The 20,699-nt window shown below is 48.7% G+C and overlaps 1 protein-coding gene across 2 annotated transcripts in view; it reads left to right on the forward strand.

The window, feature by feature from the left end:
* LOC128121595 (signal transducer and activator of transcription 5B) overlaps positions 1–20,699 on the forward strand; it is a 76,479-nt gene that overhangs the window by 50,381 nt on the left and 5,399 nt on the right. For both annotated transcript variants that reach the window (XM_052756391.1, XM_052756392.1), the window contains 13 exons: positions 2,791–2,880; positions 3,689–3,863; positions 5,867–5,997; positions 6,217–6,368; positions 6,793–6,948; positions 7,343–7,522; positions 7,818–7,905; positions 7,982–8,104; positions 10,220–10,312; positions 14,896–15,102; positions 16,689–16,783; positions 16,975–17,105; positions 18,302–18,472. In XM_052756391.1, the coding sequence (XP_052612351.1) occupies positions 2,791–2,880; positions 3,689–3,863; positions 5,867–5,997; positions 6,217–6,368; positions 6,793–6,948; positions 7,343–7,522; positions 7,818–7,905; positions 7,982–8,104; positions 10,220–10,312; positions 14,896–15,102; positions 16,689–16,783; positions 16,975–17,105; positions 18,302–18,472 (1,792 nt within the window). The remainder of the gene's footprint in view (positions 1–2,790; positions 2,881–3,688; positions 3,864–5,866; positions 5,998–6,216; positions 6,369–6,792; positions 6,949–7,342; positions 7,523–7,817; positions 7,906–7,981; positions 8,105–10,219; positions 10,313–14,895; positions 15,103–16,688; positions 16,784–16,974; positions 17,106–18,301; positions 18,473–20,699) is intronic.

Here is a 20,699-nt window from a genome sequence, read left to right on the forward strand (position 1 = left end):
CTTCTGAGAGAGGAGTCTCACTGTGGGGCTGGAGAGTTGGTTCTGTGGTGAAGAGCGCTTCCTGCCTGTCTTAGGGTTATTATCGCTGTGACGAAACACCATGAGCAAAAGCAACTTGGGGAGGAAAGGGTTTATTTGGGTCACGCTTCCACATCACTGTTCGTCATTGGAGAAAGTCAGGACAGGAACCCAAGCAGGGCAGGAACCTGGAGGCAGGAGTGGATGCAGAGGCCAGGGAGGATACTGCTCACTGGCTTGCTCCCTGTGGCTTGCTCAGCCTGCTTTCTTATAGCTCCCCAGACCACCAGCCAAGGTGGCCCCACCCACCATGGGCTGGGCCCTCAGCCATCAATCACTGATTTAAAAAATGCCCTACAGGCTTGCCTGCAACCCAAGCCTATGGAGGCATTTTCTAAATTGAGGCTCCCTCCTCTTTGATGACTCCAACTAGTAAGTGTCAAGTTGACACAAAACCAGTCATCTCACTGCTATTCCAGAAGACCTGAGTTCAGTTCTCAGCACCCATGTCAGGAGACTCACAGTTACCTGCAGCTCCAGCTCCAGGAACTTGTTAACCCTCTTCTGACCTCTACAGAAGGTCATGCACCCGCCCACATGTGACATACAGGTATACGCAAGTGAAAATAGAAAATAAAGTGTTTTTCAAAAAGGAAAAAAGCCTCACTATTTAGCTCAGGTTGGCCACAAACTGGAATCCTTCCTGCATCAGCCCCACTCCAGCCTCAGTGTGGGTTACAGGTGTGCCCCACTCCAGCCTCAGTGTGGGTTACAGGTGTGCACCACTCCAGCCTCAGTGAGGGTTACAGGTGTGCACCGCTCCAACCTCAGTGTGGGCTACAGGTGTGCACCACTCCAACCTCAGAGTGGGCTACAGGTGTGCACCACTCCAACCTCAGAGTGGGCAACAGGTGTGCACCACTCCAACCTCAGTGTGGGTTACAGGTGTGCACCACTCCAACCTCAGAGTGGGCAACAGGTGTGCACCACTCCAACCTCAGAGTGGGCTACAGGTGTGCACCACTCCAACCTCAGAGTAGGCAACAGGTGTGCACCGCTCCAACCTCAATGAGGGTTACAGGTGTGCACTGCTCCAACCTCAGTGTGGGCAACAGGTGTGCACCACTCCAACCTCAGTGTGGGTTACAGGTGTGCACCACTCCAACCTCAGAGTGGGCAACAGGTGTGCACCACTCCAACCTCAGTGTGGGTTACAGGTGTGCATCACTCCAACCTCAGTGTGGGTTACAGGTGTGCACCACTCCAACCTCAGAGTGGGCAACAGGTGTGCATCACTCCAACCCCAGTGTGGGTTACAGGTGTGCATCACTCCAACCTCAGTGTGGGTTACAGGTGTGCACCATTCCCAGCCAGGAGGTTTACTCCTTCCCTTAACTTCTTATTTGAAAATAATTTTGAATCTACAGAAAATTGCAGTAACAGTCCGGAGCCCCTGCATATGCTCAGATGCACCTGTTACCAGCATTTGCTTTACAATCTCTCTCTTACGTTCCTCTCTCCCTCTCTCTTCCCCCCACACACTGTTTTAGATTGAGAGTAAGTTGCATGTGTTATATCCCTCCCCTGAGTTCTAAGAGCATGAACCTTCCCTTACACGGCCATAATGCAGTTATCAACTTTAGTGTGTTTACCATTCACACATTCTTCTGCTTAATATTCTGTCTCTATAGCCATTTTGTCAGCTGACTCAGAAATGTCCTTTAGGTATTTTCCACTCTCCAGTCCAGGTTTACATATTATATCTAGTTGTTATATATATGTTAATGTTTTATTTGGTTTGGTTTCAATTTTGTGACTTCTTTGTTTGTTTTTGAGATAGCCCATGCTAGTCTTAAACTTGAAGCAACCCTCTTATCCCAGTCATTCTGTCCACCTTTTACTGTTTTTTAACCTAAAAACATATCGCAACCTTATTTTGGCTTTGACATTAACATTTTAAAGTAATCACTTATCTCCTTTCCTTAGTTTAAATATTTTAAATGTGTGTGTGTGTGTGTGTGTGTGTGTGTGTGTGTGTGTGTGTGTGTGTACGCATATGTGTGCAGGTGCCCTCAGAGGCCAGAAGAGGGTGTCAGGTCTTCTGGAGTTGGAGTTACAGGTGATTGTGAGCCGCCTGACATGGGTGCTGGGAATTGAATTTTTTTTTTTTTTTTTTGGTTTTTCGAGACAGAGTTTCTCTGTGTAGCTTTGCGCCTTTCCTGGATCTCGCTTTGTAGGCCAGGCTGGCCTCGAACTCACAAAGATCCGCCTGGCTCTGCCTCCCTAGTGCTGGAACTAAAGGCATGCGCCACCACTGCCTGGCCTGGTCTTCTGTAAGAGCAGTATGAGCTAGGGTCTCACCATGTTATCTAAGCTGGTCTCAACCTCTAAATAACTGATGCTGTGTCCTCCTGGAATCCCCCATCTAGAGAAAGAAGGTACCCATCTTCCCCTCATTGTGGTAGTAATTCTGATTATAACTGACAGAAAAATTTCAATGTCCTGTGTCTTGTCTGCTGTGGCCTTTAAAAACTTGCCCATTTCCAAGAACGTTGTTGTAGTGCTCTAGGCATTAAGATTCAGAACACAAAAACAGCCTTACCTTCTTACTGTAATTGCACTTTCTATGATGTTCTTTTCTCACTCCTGCCCATATGGGAGGAACTCATGACTCCACCATGACCACATCTCCATCTTGAGTCTCCGTGTCCTGAGCCGGGTTAACCCATAGCAGATCGGAACAAAGTGATGTCTGCCATTGTCCTCTTTCAGAGCACCTATGACCGCTGCCCCATGGAGCTGGTCCGCTGCATCCGGCACATTCTGTACAATGAACAGAGGCTGGTCCGGGAGGCCAACAATGTGAGTGCCCAGAGGTGTGGGAGCTGGGGAGCCCTTCTTGATCCATTCCCGTTTGGACCCCACTTTGTGAGTTGACCCAATATGCACTAGTGTTTCTTTAGGGAGCTGATCTTAGGTTTATCACTTCAGTAAGGATACAGCTGTAAAGCAAGGTGAACATGTGCAAAATAATTGAACCCCAAGCAAATTATTTTTGTGTTGAAGCATGCTCACATTCAGGTGAGATTCCTTAGGAGAAATTTCTTTGTGCCCTCTGGGCCAGCTGCTGAAGGGAAGGGTCAAACCTAGTCACTTCAACAGCCAGATCCACAAAGGCCTTGTGCGTGCACCTCCATAGCTCCATCTGAGGGCTTCAGGATACCTTTGAGAGGTGTGGCTTCATCCATGGTGGAAGCCAATGACTTTACCACCAGAAGGCCCTGAAATCGACACAGACCATGTACTTCCAATGTGCCCCAACTTAGCCACAGTCATGGCATTGGGTCAATGAATGAATATGGAAGCAGGGGTCATAATAATCAGTAGGAAGGCCCCGGGTGACCCTGGGACGTGTGGTGGTCTAGTCTCTCAAGGAGTCACATGCATTCTGTATGGGATACTCTGGTGGAGGCCAGAGCTGAAGTCGGAGTTTTTACCATGAAGGAATCCCGCAGGTCACCTCTCTCTACACTTTCCATTCTATCCCAATTCTCACACGTGGCACTTGTGATTTCTTCTGACCTCCAACTTAACTTTTGGGATCTTAGCTTCCCCTAAGGAGTAAGACTGAAGGCTTCTGCCCACCCTGAATCTCCCCTTCTGTCCCCAGGGGAGCTCTCCAGCTGGAAGTCTTGCTGACGCCATGTCCCAGAAGCACCTTCAGATCAACCAGACGTTTGAGGAGCTGCGCCTGATCACGCAGGACACGGAGAACGAGCTGAAGAAGCTGCAGCAGACCCAGGAGTACTTCATCATCCAGTATCAGGAGAGCCTGCGCATCCAAGGTGAGGCCCGCATCACGGTCCAGGATGCTCTGGGCACGGGAGTGAGGTCCAGGAGCCACTCGGAGGAAGCAGAAGAGAACCCAGTTCCATTCTGAGCCTCGCCTGTGTCCGAGTGAAATGGGACCATTCACACGACAGAAGGAACTGGAAGGGTGAGGCTAGTGGAGGGAGAGCACATGGCACCCGACAGGGAGATGTGGGGGCCTCACTCGGGCTTCCTGTACTAGAAGAGGTTTCCTTTTAGGAAGGCATTCATAGTTTAATAAATAGCATATACAGGGCATAATACATTGTATAGGATAAGCATTTATAAATGCAGCCTTGCTGAAGTGATCGATGGGTGTGTACCCTATTTAGGGGCTCAGGGTGTATGTAGCTCAGTGATAGAGTGCTTGCATAGCATGTGTGGGGCCCTGGCTTCCCTCCCAGCACTGAAGGGGTTCTGTTTGTGGTTCCCACCATTTAGTGTTGTATGCGGTTCTTCAGAAGGGCCTTCCTGTGCCCCTGTGTGCCTGATGGACAGTGTCCTCTAGCCTTTGTTCTGGGACACACAGGAACTGAGAAGCCTCATAAGGGTTATGAAGCCTCACCAGCACTCCCTCTTGACACTACAGGAGCATTAACACTTTCCTCTCCATGCCTGCATGTATGTGTCAGACTCTCAGAGGGGGCTGAAGTGATGGCTCAGGTGATTAACAGCACTGGCTGATCTTGCAGAGGACCTGGGTTTGATTCCCAGAATCCACTTGGTGGCTCAAAACTGTCTGTAATTCCACTTCCAAGGGATCCAATACCCTCTTCTGACCTCTGTGGGCACCAGGCATGCACGTGGAACACAGACATTTATGTAGACACAATATCCATACACATAAAATAAATCTAGGAACAATTTTGGAAAGTAAGAACCTCAGAAGACTTTTGTCCCCACGCCGCCAGGCACATAACCTGAGTCTTCCGAGGACATGTGTCTAGACCACAGCACATCACTGTTTTGCCATTATTTCCTGACTTCCAGGCTTCCCAGATCATAAATCATTGAGAAAGAACCGTGTCTTTTAGTTCTGTACCCTCAGGCCAGCATAAATTATAGTTGTGGGCTCGTCCTGGCTGGCTCCTGTTGCTTTTGTCTGTCCCAGCTTGTGTGTCCCTGGGGCAAGGACAAGGTCAGTGTGACATGTTCTCAGAGGCCAGCCACGAACTTAAATGAGACCTGCCAGTGTGCACAAATTCTTGGCAAGACCTGTGTAAGGATGCTGGGCTGCTCAAGGGTCACTGGAGGGAACAAAAATACTGACACTCGGGGTCTTTTTCTGGGCGTGGCGTGAGGGACAAGGAAGGGGCAAGCGGTGGTCATGGACAGGTAGTTCAAGGCTGGACATGGATGGAGCAGACCTGCTGAGGACAGATCCTCCTTGCATGACTCTGTGTCCTGCTTGTATCTCAGGGTCTGTCCTTATGTGTTGAGAGGTGAGGATGTGGCTCAGTTGGGAGAGTGCTCACCTAGCATTCACTAAGTCCTGGGTTTGATCCCCAGCATACATAAAAAGAGGCATGGGAGCATTAGTCTCCACAGCAGCCCCTTGAACTGTTTGCAGGGTTCTCCCTGTGTAGATGGGAGACTGAGGCACAGGAAAGAAAAAAAATTGGCCCAAGTTCACCCAGCTGGTAAACCACAGGGCTACTTGTACACACAGTCTACCGTCAACCCTGATGCCCTGTAGGATGCCCTCTGTGTGGTGAACGGGAGGCAGGTACTACCAACGACTTGCTTCCCTATCAAGCACCTGTTCCCAGCCCAGGAGAGGCTATGTCAGGAGACCCCCCCCCCCAATCAGAGACTAGAGACTCTCTGAGACAGCCCCTTCATTATGAAACACTCCTGGTTAATTGGAACCCTGACTTGCTGTCAATGGGGTGTCTGACCCTGAGCGTGGGAGATCCTCCCGATCCTTCCCACTGGACACAAGAGATGATGGTGGTGGGTGTCCTGTTCCCTCCTCCAGCTCAGTTTGCCCAGCTGGCCCAGCTGAACCCCCAGGAGCGCATGAGCCGGGAGACAGCCCTCCAGCAGAAGCAAGTGTCCCTAGAGGCCTGGCTGCAGCGAGAGGCACAGACACTGCAGCAGTACCGTGTGGTCAGTGGGTCCTGTGTCCCTCTGCCCCGGGAGGGCGCTCTGTCACCTGAGAGTCGGGGCACCAGGTCGGGGACGGAGCCAAGATGAGAACAGGCCCCCTCTTTGCTGGGGTGCATGTGAGGCGGAGCAGGTGGAGAGGGTAGGGCCAAGCCCTGGGTCCTAGGCCAGGGCCCGTGGGCTGCTCCCCGGGACCCAGGAGGCTGCTGTGCCCTCCCGCAGGAGCTGGCTGAAAAGCACCAGAAAACCCTGCAGCTGCTTCGGAAACAACAGACCATCATCCTGGACGATGAGCTGATCCAGTGGAAGCGGCGGCAGCAGCTGGCCGGGAACGGGGGTCCCCCCGAGGGCAGCCTGGACGTGCTGCAGTCCTGGTGAGGGCGAGAGGTGGGCAGGGTGGGCGGGGGCTTGGGCAGTGGCGCCAGCTGCCTCTTCTGTCCCTGTGTTGGCCTGAGCAGCAGATTCCCACTGTCTGTGACAGTTCTCACTTATCAGTGTCTTGGCTCCTGATGGGACTTGGCTCCTCAGTCCCGTGCCACCTCCCGCAAGGGGTAGTGGTGCCTTGGAATGGACAGGGCTACTCTTGAGCTGGTTGGTTCCAAGTTGGGGCCACCCTGTCTGTCCTCTGCTTTTGGAACATGGGACTCTACTCTGTGCCTGTGCAGGGTAGCAGTGGCCAATGCCAGCACCTTGGGTGGGGGTGTGGCTTTGTTGGGAGGAAGGGTCATGTGGCCTCTTCCCCTGGCCTGTGCTGGAACAGAAGCCACTGTCCCTCTGAAGGCCCTGGGCTCCTTGCAGGTGTGAGAAGCTGGCCGAGATCATCTGGCAGAACCGGCAGCAGATCCGCAGGGCCGAGCACCTCTGCCAGCAGCTGCCCATCCCAGGCCCCGTGGAGGAGATGCTAGCCGAGGTCAATGCCACCATCACAGACATCATCTCAGCCCTAGTCACCAGGTGACTGCTGCCTCCTGGCCGTGCTCAGAGAGTCATGGCAGTTCCTGGGGGTGGCCATGTTGAAGCCCAGGAGCTGTCCCAACCCAGAGCTCTGCCTCAGTCCTCTTCCACCCTCCCCCACCCACTGTGGCTCCAGTGGCTCTGCTGCTGTGGCTGTCCTGGCCCAGTGTGTGTTGGGGACACTGCAGGAAGCACCGTGGTGTCCAGCCTCCCTCACACCTGTCTCCAACCCCCCATGCCCTCCCCGGGAACAGAGGCCAGGCCCCTCCTCCTCTGCCTGTCTGTCTTCTCCTAGTAGGCCCCACAGGCAGGTCCTCCCCTCCCAGCTGGCCTCCCAGCTCTCTCCCCTGAGCCAGCACCTGGTCAACTGTGTGGTCACTTGTGCCCCCTGCAGCACATTCATCATCGAGAAGCAACCTCCCCAGGTCCTGAAGACCCAGACCAAGTTCGCAGCCACCGTGCGCCTGCTGGTGGGTGGGAAGCTGAATGTGCACATGAACCCGCCGCAGGTGAAGGCGACCATCATCAGTGAGCAGCAGGCCAAGTCCCTGCTCAAGAACGAGAATACCCGCAAGTAAGTGTGCTTCTGTGCCCTGGGAGGGAAGATAAAAATTCTCCCTTAATGTCTGATCCCTGTTTTCCCTCTGTTCTTCTGAAAATGAATATCGAGGGTGTGTGTGTGTGTGTGTGTGTGTGTGTGTGTGTGTGTGTGTGTGTGTGGTGTCATTTCATTAGGTAGGGACATGTTGCTCAAGGTCACCTCTGTGCCATGCCGATAGCCAGGCTCCTAACGGCCCCCTTTGTCTCCCAGCCCCAGCTTGCTCTCAGTGCCTATGGCGTCCGCAGCTTCTTTTCTGTCTAATTTGCAGTGATTACAGCGGCGAGATCCTGAACAACTGCTGTGTCATGGAGTATCACCAGGCCACCGGCACCCTCAGCGCCCACTTCAGAAACATGGTGAGGACTTGAGAGAGGCACAGTGGACTCTCCCTTGGTGTCTTAGGCCTCTTCATCTCCTGCTTCTCCCTTGCAGTCCCTAAAACGAATCAAGAGGTCTGATCGCCGCGGCGCGGAGTCGGTGACGGAAGAGAAGTTCACAATCCTCTTTGACTCACAGTTCAGCGTCGGTGGGAATGAGCTGGTCTTTCAAGTCAAGGTAAAGTCCTCTCTCTGTCAGCCTGTATATGTGTGTGTGTACAGTATGTATCCACTGTATGCAGTGTGTGTACATGGTATACATGCATATGTATAGCATGTAGACCATATGTGTGTGGGGCGTATGTCCAGTGTGTATAAAATGTATATAGTGTGTGTGCAGTATGTATATCATGTGCATGTTTATATAATATGTATACAGTATGTGTGCAATGTGTATATACGATGTATATATACAATATATGTACATGTGTGTATTGTACATGTGTATATAGTGTATACAGTATATACACAGTATATACTGCAGTGTGGGTATGTACAATGTATATAGTGTGTAGAGTGTGTGTGAATGTAATTGTATACACTGTTTTCCTATAGTGTATGTCCACAGTGTGCATGCATATTTACAGAGTGGGTATACAGTATGTGTACCATATGTGCAGTATATGTCAGATGTATTTATATATGCAGTGTGTATATAGTGCGCAGTATGTGTGTGCAGTGTTTGTGTGGTGTATATAGGTGCAATATGTATGCATACAGTATATATGTAGTGTTCAGTGTGTGTTTGTTTGTGTGGTATATATACAATATCTTTGCATGCTGTTTATATGCCAAAAGAATTATGACCACATAGTATCTTCCTTTGTATTGATGATAAGTGGGAAATGGAGAGACCCTTATCCTTAGAGCTATTATTTTCTCAAATCCACTTTAGGCTCAAACAATAACAAACTGAAGTAGCTAGGAAGATGTGAAGCTGAATCATGGGGACCACTCAGTGTGAATTTAAGAATAGATTGGAGCCGGGCGGTGGTGGTGCACACCTTTAATCCCAGCACTCGGGAGGGAGGCAGAGCCAGGAGGATCTCTGTGAGTTCGAGGCCAGCCTGGGCTACCAAGCGAGTTCCAGGAAAGGCACAAAGCTACACAGAGAAACCCTGTCTCGAAAAAAACAAAAAGAAAAAGAAAAAAAAGAATAGATTGGAGTTGGAGTTTTTGTGGTTGTGTGGTTTTATATTTGCTTGTTTAGTGGGTTGGGATTTTTGTTTGTTTGCTTTTTGAAATATGGTCTTACTGTGTAGCTCAGACTAGCCTAAAACTTACCCTGTAGCCCAGGCTAGCCTTGAACTTGAAGCCCTTTCTCAGTGTCCAAAGCTGGGATTACAAGTGTATAGAAACATCTCCTCATCCTCTTCTGTTTTCTCTCCTGTCCTTCATGTGCTCGTGAGAAAGTTGTCTCATCCTTCAGAATATCTAACGAACTTCACCTATAAAATACCTATAATCCGCCGGGCGGTGGTGGCGCACACCTTTAATCCCAGCACTCGGGAGGCAGAGCCAGGCGGATCTCTGTGAGTTTGAGGCCAGCCTGGGCTACCGAGTGAGTTCCAGGAAAGGCGCAAAGCTACACAGAGAAACCCTGTCTCGAAAAACAAAAAAAAAAAAAAAAAAAAAACCTATAATCCAGCTAGGGTACATACTTGTACTCCTAGCCTTTGGAAGTCTAAGGCAGGAATCAAGAGTTTGAAATCAAGCTGGGTGGTGGCAGAGGCAGATGGATCTCTGTGAGTTCAAGGTCAGTCTGGTCTACAGAGCTAGTTCTAGGACAGCCAGGGCTACACAGAGAAACCCTGTCTCGAAAAACTAAAAAACAACAACAAAAAGCATTTGAAATCAAAGCTGAGCGTGGTAGCAGTTTAGCTTGTGGTCCTAGCACTTGAAGAGTCAGAAGGAAAGGCAGGAGATCAGGAGTTCAAGGCCAGCCTTCACTTCATAGGGAACTTGAGGTTAGTGTATGCTACATGAATTCTTGTTTCAAAAAAAAAAAGAGTTAAAGCCAGCCTGGACTGTACAATGATTTGAAGGTCAGCCTAGGGTACAAGGTGAGATCTTTTCCCAAAAAGGAAAAAATTAGTTAGCTAGCTAGTTAGTTAGAGAATTAGAGAGATAGGTGGATAGATTAAATATCTTAATAATTATCTTAGCCTTTGAAGCTTAGGTCCCAGCTGTCGCCAGCACCATTCCAGTTCTTCAAGTATAGCTCCGAAACTTGAATGAAACCAGACAGAAGGGGATGAAGGTGGCCCACGCGCTCAATCCCTCTCTGTTCCAGACCTTGTCGCTCCCTGTGGTGGTGATCGTTCACGGCAGCCAGGACAACAACGCGACAGCCACTGTCCTCTGGGACAACGCCTTTGCAGAGCCTGTGAGTGGATTCCTCGTCTGAGGGTCTTCAGATCTCAAGACTGGTTCTCTCCCTTTATCTGTGGGAGGGGGAGGGGGATGGTCACGGGTTGCCATTTTCCTTGGGAGACAGAATAGAAAGTGTGGAAAGAGAAAGGGTTTGATGTCCAGCCTCCTCCCGCAGCCGTGGGAAGTTCATATGGCCAAGAGAGACTCAAAGGAGTTTCTATTTGGTACCTGCAGCACAGGTAACATGGTGCTCCATGGCGCCATCCCGAGGCTAAGCTCAGTAACACAGGAGATGCTCTGTAAATACCTGAATCCTCAGAGCAACCCTGGATGGGTTTGGGGGGGGGGTGCGCTAGGCCTTTTCTAGAGTTTACTTTAGCTGAGAACTAGCCTCAGTCATTTGCCAGTAAATGAGGATGACATTCAACGCTCTTCCCAGGTCTCATATTCTGAGTCATCCCCGGTCTCACGAAGAATGACGTGCTTGTCTGAGGAACAAATATGTTGTGGGCTTAAGCACCCCCAAAACACAGAATTATACTTGCATGCTAACAAGCATTTGTTCGTGCTCTCTCTCTCTCTCTCTCTCTCTCTCTCTCTCTCTCTCTCTCTCTCTCTCTCTCTCTCTCTCTCTCTCTCCTCTCTCCCTGCGTGCCTGCCTCTCTCCCCCTCCCCTTCTCTCTCTCTCCCCCTCCACCCCCTTTTTCTTTTTTCTCATGTAGCATCCCAGGCTGTTGTTGAATTCACTGTGCAGCAAAGAACCCCTGACCTTCTAGCCTCCCCCTGTCCTGGCATGGCAGGCATTCACCAACCACACCCATTTTTTATGAAGTACTGGGAATAGAACCCTGAGCTTTGTGCATGCTAGGCAAGCACTCTACCAATTGAGCTATATCCCTAGCCCATGGTGAACATTTTCAAAACATTCCCATGAGCAGAGATCGGCATTGCATATTTCCAGCAGAACTTATGATAAAAGGACCACTGTTATCCAGCACGTCAAGAGTTTGTCCTTCTCCAGTGCGTAAAGCAAGATCCTTTGGCTCTCCAGCTGTCGTCTTTAGACAGCCACGCTTTATTGCAAAGGCAGGGTTTTTATGAGATTCTTCCCTGTGTGTGCTGCAAACCCGGAGTTTAGACTCTTGAAAAAGGCCGTTGCGCACTCTGCCTTCATAAACCTTCTGGATTGGATTGCTTCATTTCTGTCCCTGCTGTCTACGGAGCTGTCCGTAACCTTGACATGCCCTGCAGTGTGTGATCAGTAGGACATCTTGCCCAGATAATATGAATTTTCCCATTTTTAGTTAAATGAATGCTAGGGTATCTTAAATGCTAGCTTCCCCCCCTCCCCCCAAGACAGGGTTTCTCTGTATAGTTTTGGTTCCTGTCCTGGATCTCACTCTGTAGACCAGGCTGCTCTCGAACTCACAGAGATCCTCCTGGCTCTGCCTCCCGAGTGCTGGGATTAAAGGTGTGCACCACCGCCACCTGGCTAAATGCTAGCTATTTAAAAGTAAATGCAGAAAGCTTGACATGGTGCACATTTAGTCTCAGCTCAGCACTTGGAAGACAGAGGCCAGCCTGGCCTACATAATGAGTCCCAGGCAATTCGGGGTTACATAATGAGACCCTGTCTCAAGAAAAAAAATTAATAAATAAATACAGGGATTTGAGGAATAGCTCAGTCAGTAAAGTGCTTGTTTCACAAACATGAAAACCTAAGTTCATATTCCCTAGAACCCGTGTGAAAATCCAGTGTGGCTGCCCTTGATTGCAATCCCAGCTCTGGGGAGGAAGGGACATGAGGATCTCTGTGGCTCACTGGCCAGATAGTCTCACCATATCACTGAGCTCCAGACTCAGGGAAGTAAGGAAGACACCGTGTGTCCACTTCTGGCCTCGACATAAATGTGCATGCACACATAGGGACACCTACATACAATAAAATACACATGTTCTATTGGGATTTTATTCTGCACAAATACTACGTATATGTTATGTAACAAGTACAATATGGCCTTGTTTGTCATAGGTAAGGACGGGAGGCTGATGGATAGATGCCCATCTTCAGGGCTTGGCAAATGTTGGTCTTCTCTGTTGCAGAATATTTAGCAACCGTAGAAGAAAGTGAAGACTTTGCCAGGCAGTGGTACATCCTTGTACTCTCAGCACCTAGGAAGCCAGCCTGGGATGCATAGCAAGACCCTCTCTTCAAAAGGAGAAAAAGGAAAAGAAGGAGAAGGATTTCTTTTTAATGTTTCACTGGCACATTAAGACTGTACATATTTATGGCATACATCTGTTACATTTTAATTTACAGATACATTGTGTAGTAATCAGATCAGGGTAACTAGCATATCCATCTCCTGAGCATATATCATTTTCATGTGTTAAGAACATTGAGGGGCTGGAGAGATGGCTCACAGGTAGAATACCAAAGTTCAGTCAGGTGGCTCACAACTGCCTTCAACTCCAGCTCCGGAGACTCTGAAACCCTCTTTTGGCCTCCATGGTCACCTACACACATGTACATGTACAAGCACACACAGAGACACACAACTAAAAATAAAATAAATATCTTTTTAAAAAGAAAAAAAAAAAAAGAACAAGTCCACTGACCAGGCATGGTAACTCACTCCTGTAATCCTAGCACTTAGGAGCTAGAGTCAGAAGGATCAGAAGTTCAAGGTCATCCTTAGCTATATATTAATATCAAGTTCAAGACCAGATTGGGCTGCATGAGACCCTGTCTCAAATAAACTAAAAAGGGGGACTGGGAGATGGCTTAGTAAAATGCTTGCCATGTAAGTATGGAGACCTGAGTTTTTATATCTTATTTTATATGTATGAGTGAGTGTTTTGCCTGCATATACATATGTGTACCATGTTGTGCCTGGTGCCCATGGAAGCCAGAAGAGGGCACCAGATCCCCAGGAACTAGAGTTACAGATGATTGTGAGCTGCCATGTGGGTGCTGGGAATCAAACCCAGGTCCTCTGCAAGAACAGCCAGTGCTCTTAATCACTTGAGCTATCTCTCCAGCTCCAGTAATAAATTAAAAGATAAAAAAATAGAAAGCTCATGAGGAATGACACTTGAGGCTGACCTCTGGCCTCCACATATGTGTACATATGTGCACCACCCCCACCCACTTGCACAGAAAGGGGAGGGGGAAGGGAAAGAAAGTCCCCTCTTCTGGCTGTTTAGAAGCATGTCATTATGGTCACGTACTGTGTGATCTGAGCCTAATTGCACCTTCCTCCAGAAGGTTCCTCCAGCCTAATTGCACCTTTGTAACCCATTGACCATCCGGCTGGCTGGAATGAGAAGCAATTTATTAAAAGTTCATACACTGAATCCTCAGGGGAGTCCTTGCCCTGGAGGAGATTCCAGGGCGGGTGAATGGAGGGAGGGTGGGGGAGCAGGAGGAGGGAGGACAGGGGAATCCGTGGCTGATATGTAAAATTAAATTAATTATAAAATATTTTTAAAAGTTCATACACTAACCTATTTATCAATAAAATTGCCAACTAGAAAATTTCCACTCTTCCATGCCAAGTTGCTTCATTTTCAGCTAGAGTTCTTGGCAGGTGTCAAGGGCAAGTGTTACACTTGTGGCCATACATGTGTGTGCCCATTCTCTGTGTACACTTAGAAGTGTTACACTTGTGACCATACACGTGTGTACGCATTCTCTCTGTGTACACTTAGAAGTGTTACACTTGTGACCATACACGTGTGTGCGCATTCTCTGTGTACACTTAGAAGTGTTACACTTGTGACCATACACGTGTGTGCGCATTCTCTCTGTGTGCTCACTTAGAAGTGTTACACTTGTGACCATACATGTGTGTGCCCATTCTCTGTGTACACTTAGAAGTGTTACACTTGTGACCATACACGTGTGTGCGCATTCTCTCTGTGTGCTCACTTAGAAGTGTTACACTTGCAGCCATACATGTGTGTGCCCATTCTCTGTGCTCACTTGGAAGTGTTACAGTTGTGACCACACATGTGTGTGCCCATTCTCTGTGTGCTTACTTAGAAAGCCAGCCTTGTCCTTTTGCTTTTTTCTTCCTCTCTCTCTCTCTCTCTCTCTCTCTCTCTCTCTCTCTCTCTCTCTCTCTCTCTGTATGGGATCTCGTGTAGCCCAGGCTGACCTCAAACTCTACATAGCAGAAAAAAATGACCTTGAGCTCCTGACCCTCCGGGTGCTGAGATCACAGGCATGTCCCACCACCCCGGCAATGTTTTCAGTATCTAAACTTCCAGTGAATCTAGCCCACGAGCCTCGGCGTGGCGACACTTTGCTCTGACTATATTTATTAGAACCCAAGTCAGCCTGCATGGTCAGCAGCTCCCAAGCCAGCGCACTGAGCACGAGGTGGCCCCCAGCTGTGTTGTGTTTGAGGACCACAGAGTAGACCCTTGTGTGTCTCTCAGAACCGGACCCCCCGTGAAAAGTCTGAAGATGCCCAGGTGTGGCACGACAGAGCTCTGTAATGCTTCCCAGCCACTGTTGCTTTTCTTCTGCAGCTTGAGAGAATCCATCATGCACCTGTCCTCTTACGCGCCGGCTTCTCTCCCCCCTCTCAGGGCAGGGTACCGTTTGCCGTGCCTGACAAGGTGCTGTGGCCGCAGCTGTGTGAAGCGCTCAACATGAAATTCAAGGCCGAAGTGCAGAGCAACCGCGGCCTGACCAAGGAGAACCTGGTGTTCCTGGCCCAGAAACTGTTCAACAGCAGCAGCAGCCACCTCGAGGACTACAACAGCATGTCGGTGTCCTGGTCCCAGTTCAACCGGGTGAGCGGCTGGCTGCCAGTTGCTCTTGCTCCAGTCTTTCCAGATGTTTGTCTGCTGGAGTTCCCCCCGCCCTGGGCCCCTGTTCTTCATATTTTCATAAACTCTACCCAAAGTCATAGGAACATCTGTGTAGATGGAGCACTGGAGAGTTAGTTGGGTCTCATGTAGTCACGTCTTTCCGTGGTGTGAGGAAGCTGGACCTTGCATGCAGTTAATGCATTTCTTCTCTTATGAAGGAAACGGTGCAGCAAACACAAGCCAGCCTTCCCTGGCTCTGTTCTGGCAGCTCTGATGTGGAATGCCAGCTCAGCTTCTGGGGGACCCTCAACCTCCCAGAAGGGGGTATGGACAAAGGAAACATTTCCTCTGGCATCTGTCATATTTGTGATTGTGTCAGATCTTTGGCTCTTCAGTAAACTTCTTCCCCGTATGTCCTCACCCCAGAGTTTCAGATGCCCTTAATTCAGAGACCTCACGGCTTCTGAGTCTTCTGAGTGGTTCTGGGCTCACAGCTACTGGTCACCAGAGGTCGGGAAACGGGCCTCAGTGGCCTAGCTTCGCCACTGTGGTAAAGCCCTTGCCTCCCACAGAACCTAGTTACTGTACTTGGCTGATAATTACTGGGAATGTGTGTGTGACGTCAGCTTCTCTGTGGCTTCTTCTGGCCTCATTCAGGTCAGATCTACGAAGCCACCCTGCGTCTTATTAAAGCACAGGCTGTGATTCATAGCAGGTCCGAGGTGGGCCTGGGAAAATGTGCATTTCTCAGAATCTCCCAGGGGATACTGATGCTGTTTGTCACATGCCACATGTCAGAAATAGCCAGAGGCAAGTCCACCAAATCTAGCTGGAGGTGTAGCAGGCTCCCCTGGGGGTTGGTACAAGGACGGTGTCTTTTATTCCTTGCTTCTCCCTTTCCTCTGTGTCTTGTCTTTGGAATTTTAGAACGATTGGTAAAAAGCAAACAGGCAGAGACATTTGCATGCTTCTGACAGTGGAGATGTTTGTCTGTCAGCAGCCCGTGCCGCCTGTCCATAAGCATTGGCCAGGATTTGAAGCTTTTCAGTTTCTTCAGAGGCCTGATAGTCTGGGAAGTCAGAGCCCAATCTGCCGTCCCCATCTCTTCCTCACACATTTTTATAGAGAACCTGAACAAAGGCAATAAACCAATTCAGAGTTCAATTTTATTTTTCTGGTAGCCGGGTCCCCAGAGTTCAGTCTTCTGCCCCTGGCACCTGGGTCCTCAGAGCTCAGTCCTGACCTCTGGCAGTTGATCCTCAGAATTCAGCCTTATGCTTCCAGCAGCTAGCTGGGCCTTGTCCCCGAGATCCCTGTGCCCCGCCTTGCAGTCTTGCTCCATGCACAGGGTGGGTTCACGTACACCAAGGCCACGGAGTCTTGCCTACCTCCTGGGTGACATCTAGGTTTAACATTAATTCAGAAGAAGCCAGCCCTTAGCAGGATATGTGTGGAGGGTCTCATTACAGAATACGGGACCCGTGTCTTCGCAGCACATTGTCATACATGCAGCTGATATTCCAGTGCTCACTCCGGCTCTCTTCCTGTCCATTGTTGTCTCCAACCAGGAGAATTTGCCAGGACGGAATTACACTTTCTGGCAGTGGTTTGACGGTGTGATGGAGGTGTTAAAAAAACATCTCAAGCCTCACTGGAACGATGGGTGAGAATCACCTTTACTGTTGCTTATTTATATTAGATGTTGCCAAGGCTGCTCCTGAGCTCAAGCAATCCTCCTGCCTTAGTCCCCAAGCAGCTGGGGCTGACACCACCTATTCAGTCAGTACTAGAATACCAAAGTTTTCTCTCTGGCATTGTTACCCCTGCTTCTGTTCCTCTCCCTCTTTCATGCAGGGCCATCTTGGGTTTCGTGAACAAGCAACAGGCCCATGACCTGCTCATCAACAAGCCAGATGGGACCTTCCTGCTGAGATTCAGCGATTCCGAGATCGGAGGCATCACCATTGCCTGGAAGTTTGACTCTCGTGGGTGCCTCTCCCTTTCTGCGACACATCTTGGCTTTATGTCCAAAGTTAGCTGGTTTTGTCAAAAAAAAAAAAAAAAAAAGATTCTGATACATCTCATTGAGAACATGTTGTTTGTCGGGGCCAGTCCTCATTACAGGAATCACTAACATAACGATGACGCAGATGCTCGTAAGGCGGCCTGTGAGCAATCTTATTATGGGAAATGCTGAAGCGGAGCCTTAAAATGGGCAATGGCCAGAGTCTCAGCCACTTCCCTTTTGAAACGTTTGCCTCTTTGTTACTCAGCCTGGAGATCGTTCCAGTCATCCTGAACAGTAATAATACACTAGTTCCGTGATTCCCTAATTAATGTAAGGTGTTGCCACTGAGCATTGCCACTCAAGAATGTCCCTTCTTTTTCTTTTTTTTTTTTTTCAAGACAAGGTTTCTCTGTGTAGTTTTGGTGCCTGTCCTGGATCTCGCTCTGTAGACCAGGCGGGCCTCGAACTCACAGAGATCCGTCTGACTCTGCCTCCCGAGTACTGGGATTAAAGACGTGTGCTACCACCGCCCGGCAGAATGTCCCTTCTTTAGTCTGACCCTCACAGTGAAGGAGAGTAGCTTGCTAGTTTGTGTGCTTTGTGGTTTAAAGATTCTCCCAGCTTGACCCGCTCCTAGGATTTCTTTGGCTGTGGGCATGCTTCCTAGAGAATAGGATTGGGGTCCATAAGAGCTGTTCTTTTCTTTATTTTATTATTTTGTGTGTGGGTGTTTTGCCTGCACGTTTGTCTGTGTGCCACATGTGTGCAGTGCCCAGAAGCCAGAAGAGGCCATAAGGATCCCCTGGAACTGGAGTTATGGACAGTTGTGAGTCGTCATGTGGGTGCTGGGAATTGAACCCCAGTCCTCTGCAAGAACAAGTGCTCTTAACTGCTGAGCCATCTCTCCATCCCCGGAGCTATTTCTTTTAAACAGGGGAGGACTCTACTTGAACTTGAGTCCACTGAGATCTCTGGATCTCGAGGGAAGTGATGTATGCATCTGCTTGTGTATCGAGACATCTCAGAGGTCCCTATCCACAGCCTGTGGCTGTTTGGGGATGAACATTTCTGTTGGCATGATTTTAATAAGGGGCTTGAATTTTAAGTCTGGATTTTAAGATCTCACATTCAGAAATCATGGTTAGAATGTGATTGTTCTTTTTATTGATCTAGAGGAAAGAATGTTTTGGAACCTGATGCCTTTTACCACTAGAGACTTCTCCATCCGGTCCCTGGCTGACCGCTTGGGGGACTTGAATTACCTCATATACGTGTTTCCTGACCGGCCGAAGGATGAAGTATATTCTAAGTATTACACGCCAGTCCCGTGTGAGCCTGCCACCGGTGAGTGTCCATCTGTGGTGGATTTTGTACTGACTTTACTTTTGGTTTTGTTTGAGTTTTTGCTAGTATGTGTGTGTACGTACATGTGTATGTATGTGTACATGTGTGCATGCATGGATGGGCAAATCTCTTTCCTGTGCGAGACCCAAACAGCACCTCACTGCTGTTCAAGAAATACCCAGGGCAGATGCAGTATTTGTCGGTGAAAACGCCTCTATGTCCTGGATGCCGGAGACTGAAGTCACACAATACCACTCCTGGCCAAAATAATACTCCATATTATCGTAAAAATGTTAGGAAGTACACAAATTTGTCAGAAAGAAAGGCATCGCACACATCTGGAAGTTAACCTCTGTAGACAGCTTGGTGGCAGTCTTCAACATTCTGTAGATGTGTGTTCTGTTCTCTCCCCGGGTACTTGGGAGCTTCTGATGTGGGGGCTACAGTCTGGTCAGAGACAGCAAGTGAGTCAACAGTGACGTGTGTTTACTGAGCAGTGGATTTGCTGAAGAGCAAGCACTACAGCAGATGTGAGGGGCGAGGTGCGGGGGAGCGGGCATCGTTTCTCTAGAGTGCTCAGGGGAGGTTTCTGAGGAAGTGACCCGTGAAGAGACTTGAACAAAGTAAGGAAGCTGGCTTCGCAAAGATCTAGAGAGCAAACATCCTAGGCTGAGAGAATAAGTCCAGCTGGGGTGGCCGAAAAGCTCCCCAGAGCCAGGAGGCTGCTTCCAGCCAAGCAGGATGCTGGTGGTAGGAGCTGAGGCCAGGGCACTTCAGCAGTGGAGGCCAGAGTGAAAGGTTCAGCCCTACATTATCCTTTGTGCCCTGATTTCAGACACACACACACACACACACACACACACACACACACACACACACACACACATTCTCTCTCTCTCTCTTTCTCTCTCTCTCTCTCTCTCTCTCTCTCTCTCTCTCTCTCTCTCTCTCAAAAGTTACAGGTCAGGGGCTGGAGAGATGGCTCAGTGGATAAGAGCACTGGCTGTTCTTCCAGAGGTCCTGAGTTCAATTCCCAGCAACCACATGGTGGCTCCCAACCATCTATTATGAGATCTGGTGCCCTCTTCTGGTGTGCAGATGTACATGCAGGCAGAACACTGTGTACGTAATAAATAAATAAATTGTTTAAAAAAAAAAAAAAAAAAAAAAAAGTTACAGGTCAGAGCCAGGTGGTGGTGGTGGTGGTGGTGCACACCTTTAATCCCAGCACTTGGAAGGCAGAGGCAGGCAGATCTCTGTGAGTTCGAGGCCAGCCTGGGCTACAGAGTGAGTTCCAGGACATCCAGGGTTACACAGTGAAACTGTGTCTTGGGGGAAAAAGGAAAAAGAAAAGTTACAGGTCAGTAATGCATTCATGCCACATGAGTGAATCTTCATGATTGCATAGGATTCCATTACGTAGACTCTGTACTATATTCAAGGTTAGGTAATTAAAATTCTTATTAGTTAATTGATTTCATTTTCACTTATGACTGAGATTGAGATAACCTAGCACAGTATCTTGTTCAACTATTTCCTTAGGATAAATTCCTAAGCAGAATTAGGTCAAAGGGCTAATGCTTTTTCAGCTTTTTGATACACTTTTCCAAAATTGCCTTCAAAAGGCCAAATTCACTTTCCCCACAGACACCTGCTGGACATCTGCTTTTCTGTCCTCTTGCCAACCACAGGAGAGCCATCCATTTCATGTTTGCCAGTCTAGTTGGCATAAAAATGATACCTTATAGCTGAGCAGTGGTGGCACATGCCTTTAATCCCAGCACTTGGGAGGAAGAAGCTGATCTGAGTTCGAGGTCATCCTGGTCTACAGAGTGAGTTCTAAGACAGCCAGAGCTACAGAGAGACCATGTCTTAAATAACCAAAAAAAAAAAAACCAAACAAACAAAAACTACCTTATAGGTCTTACATATATTTTTCTATTTCTAGGTAACCTTTACATATGATGGTAATAATTCAGAACAATACATAGTTAGCATTTGCTGAATGCCTCTTTGTGCCAGGAATTTTCCTAAACATGTTTCCTGTAGTATCTATCTTAGTCACTGTTCTATTGCTGTGATGAAGAGACACCATGACCAAGGCAACTCTTAATAAAGGGAAGCATTTTACTGAGGACTGACTTACAGTTTCAGAGGCTTAGTCCATTATCATCATGGCAGCGAGCATGGCATTAGAGCATTAACTGAGAGCTACATCCTGATCTGC

Source organism: Peromyscus californicus, unplaced genomic scaffold (genome assembly GCF_007827085.1).
Source record: "Peromyscus californicus insignis strain IS unplaced genomic scaffold, ASM782708v3 Scaffold_3__1_contigs__length_106647218, whole genome shotgun sequence".
Classification (NCBI taxonomy): Eukaryota; Metazoa; Chordata; class Mammalia; order Rodentia; family Cricetidae; genus Peromyscus; species Peromyscus californicus.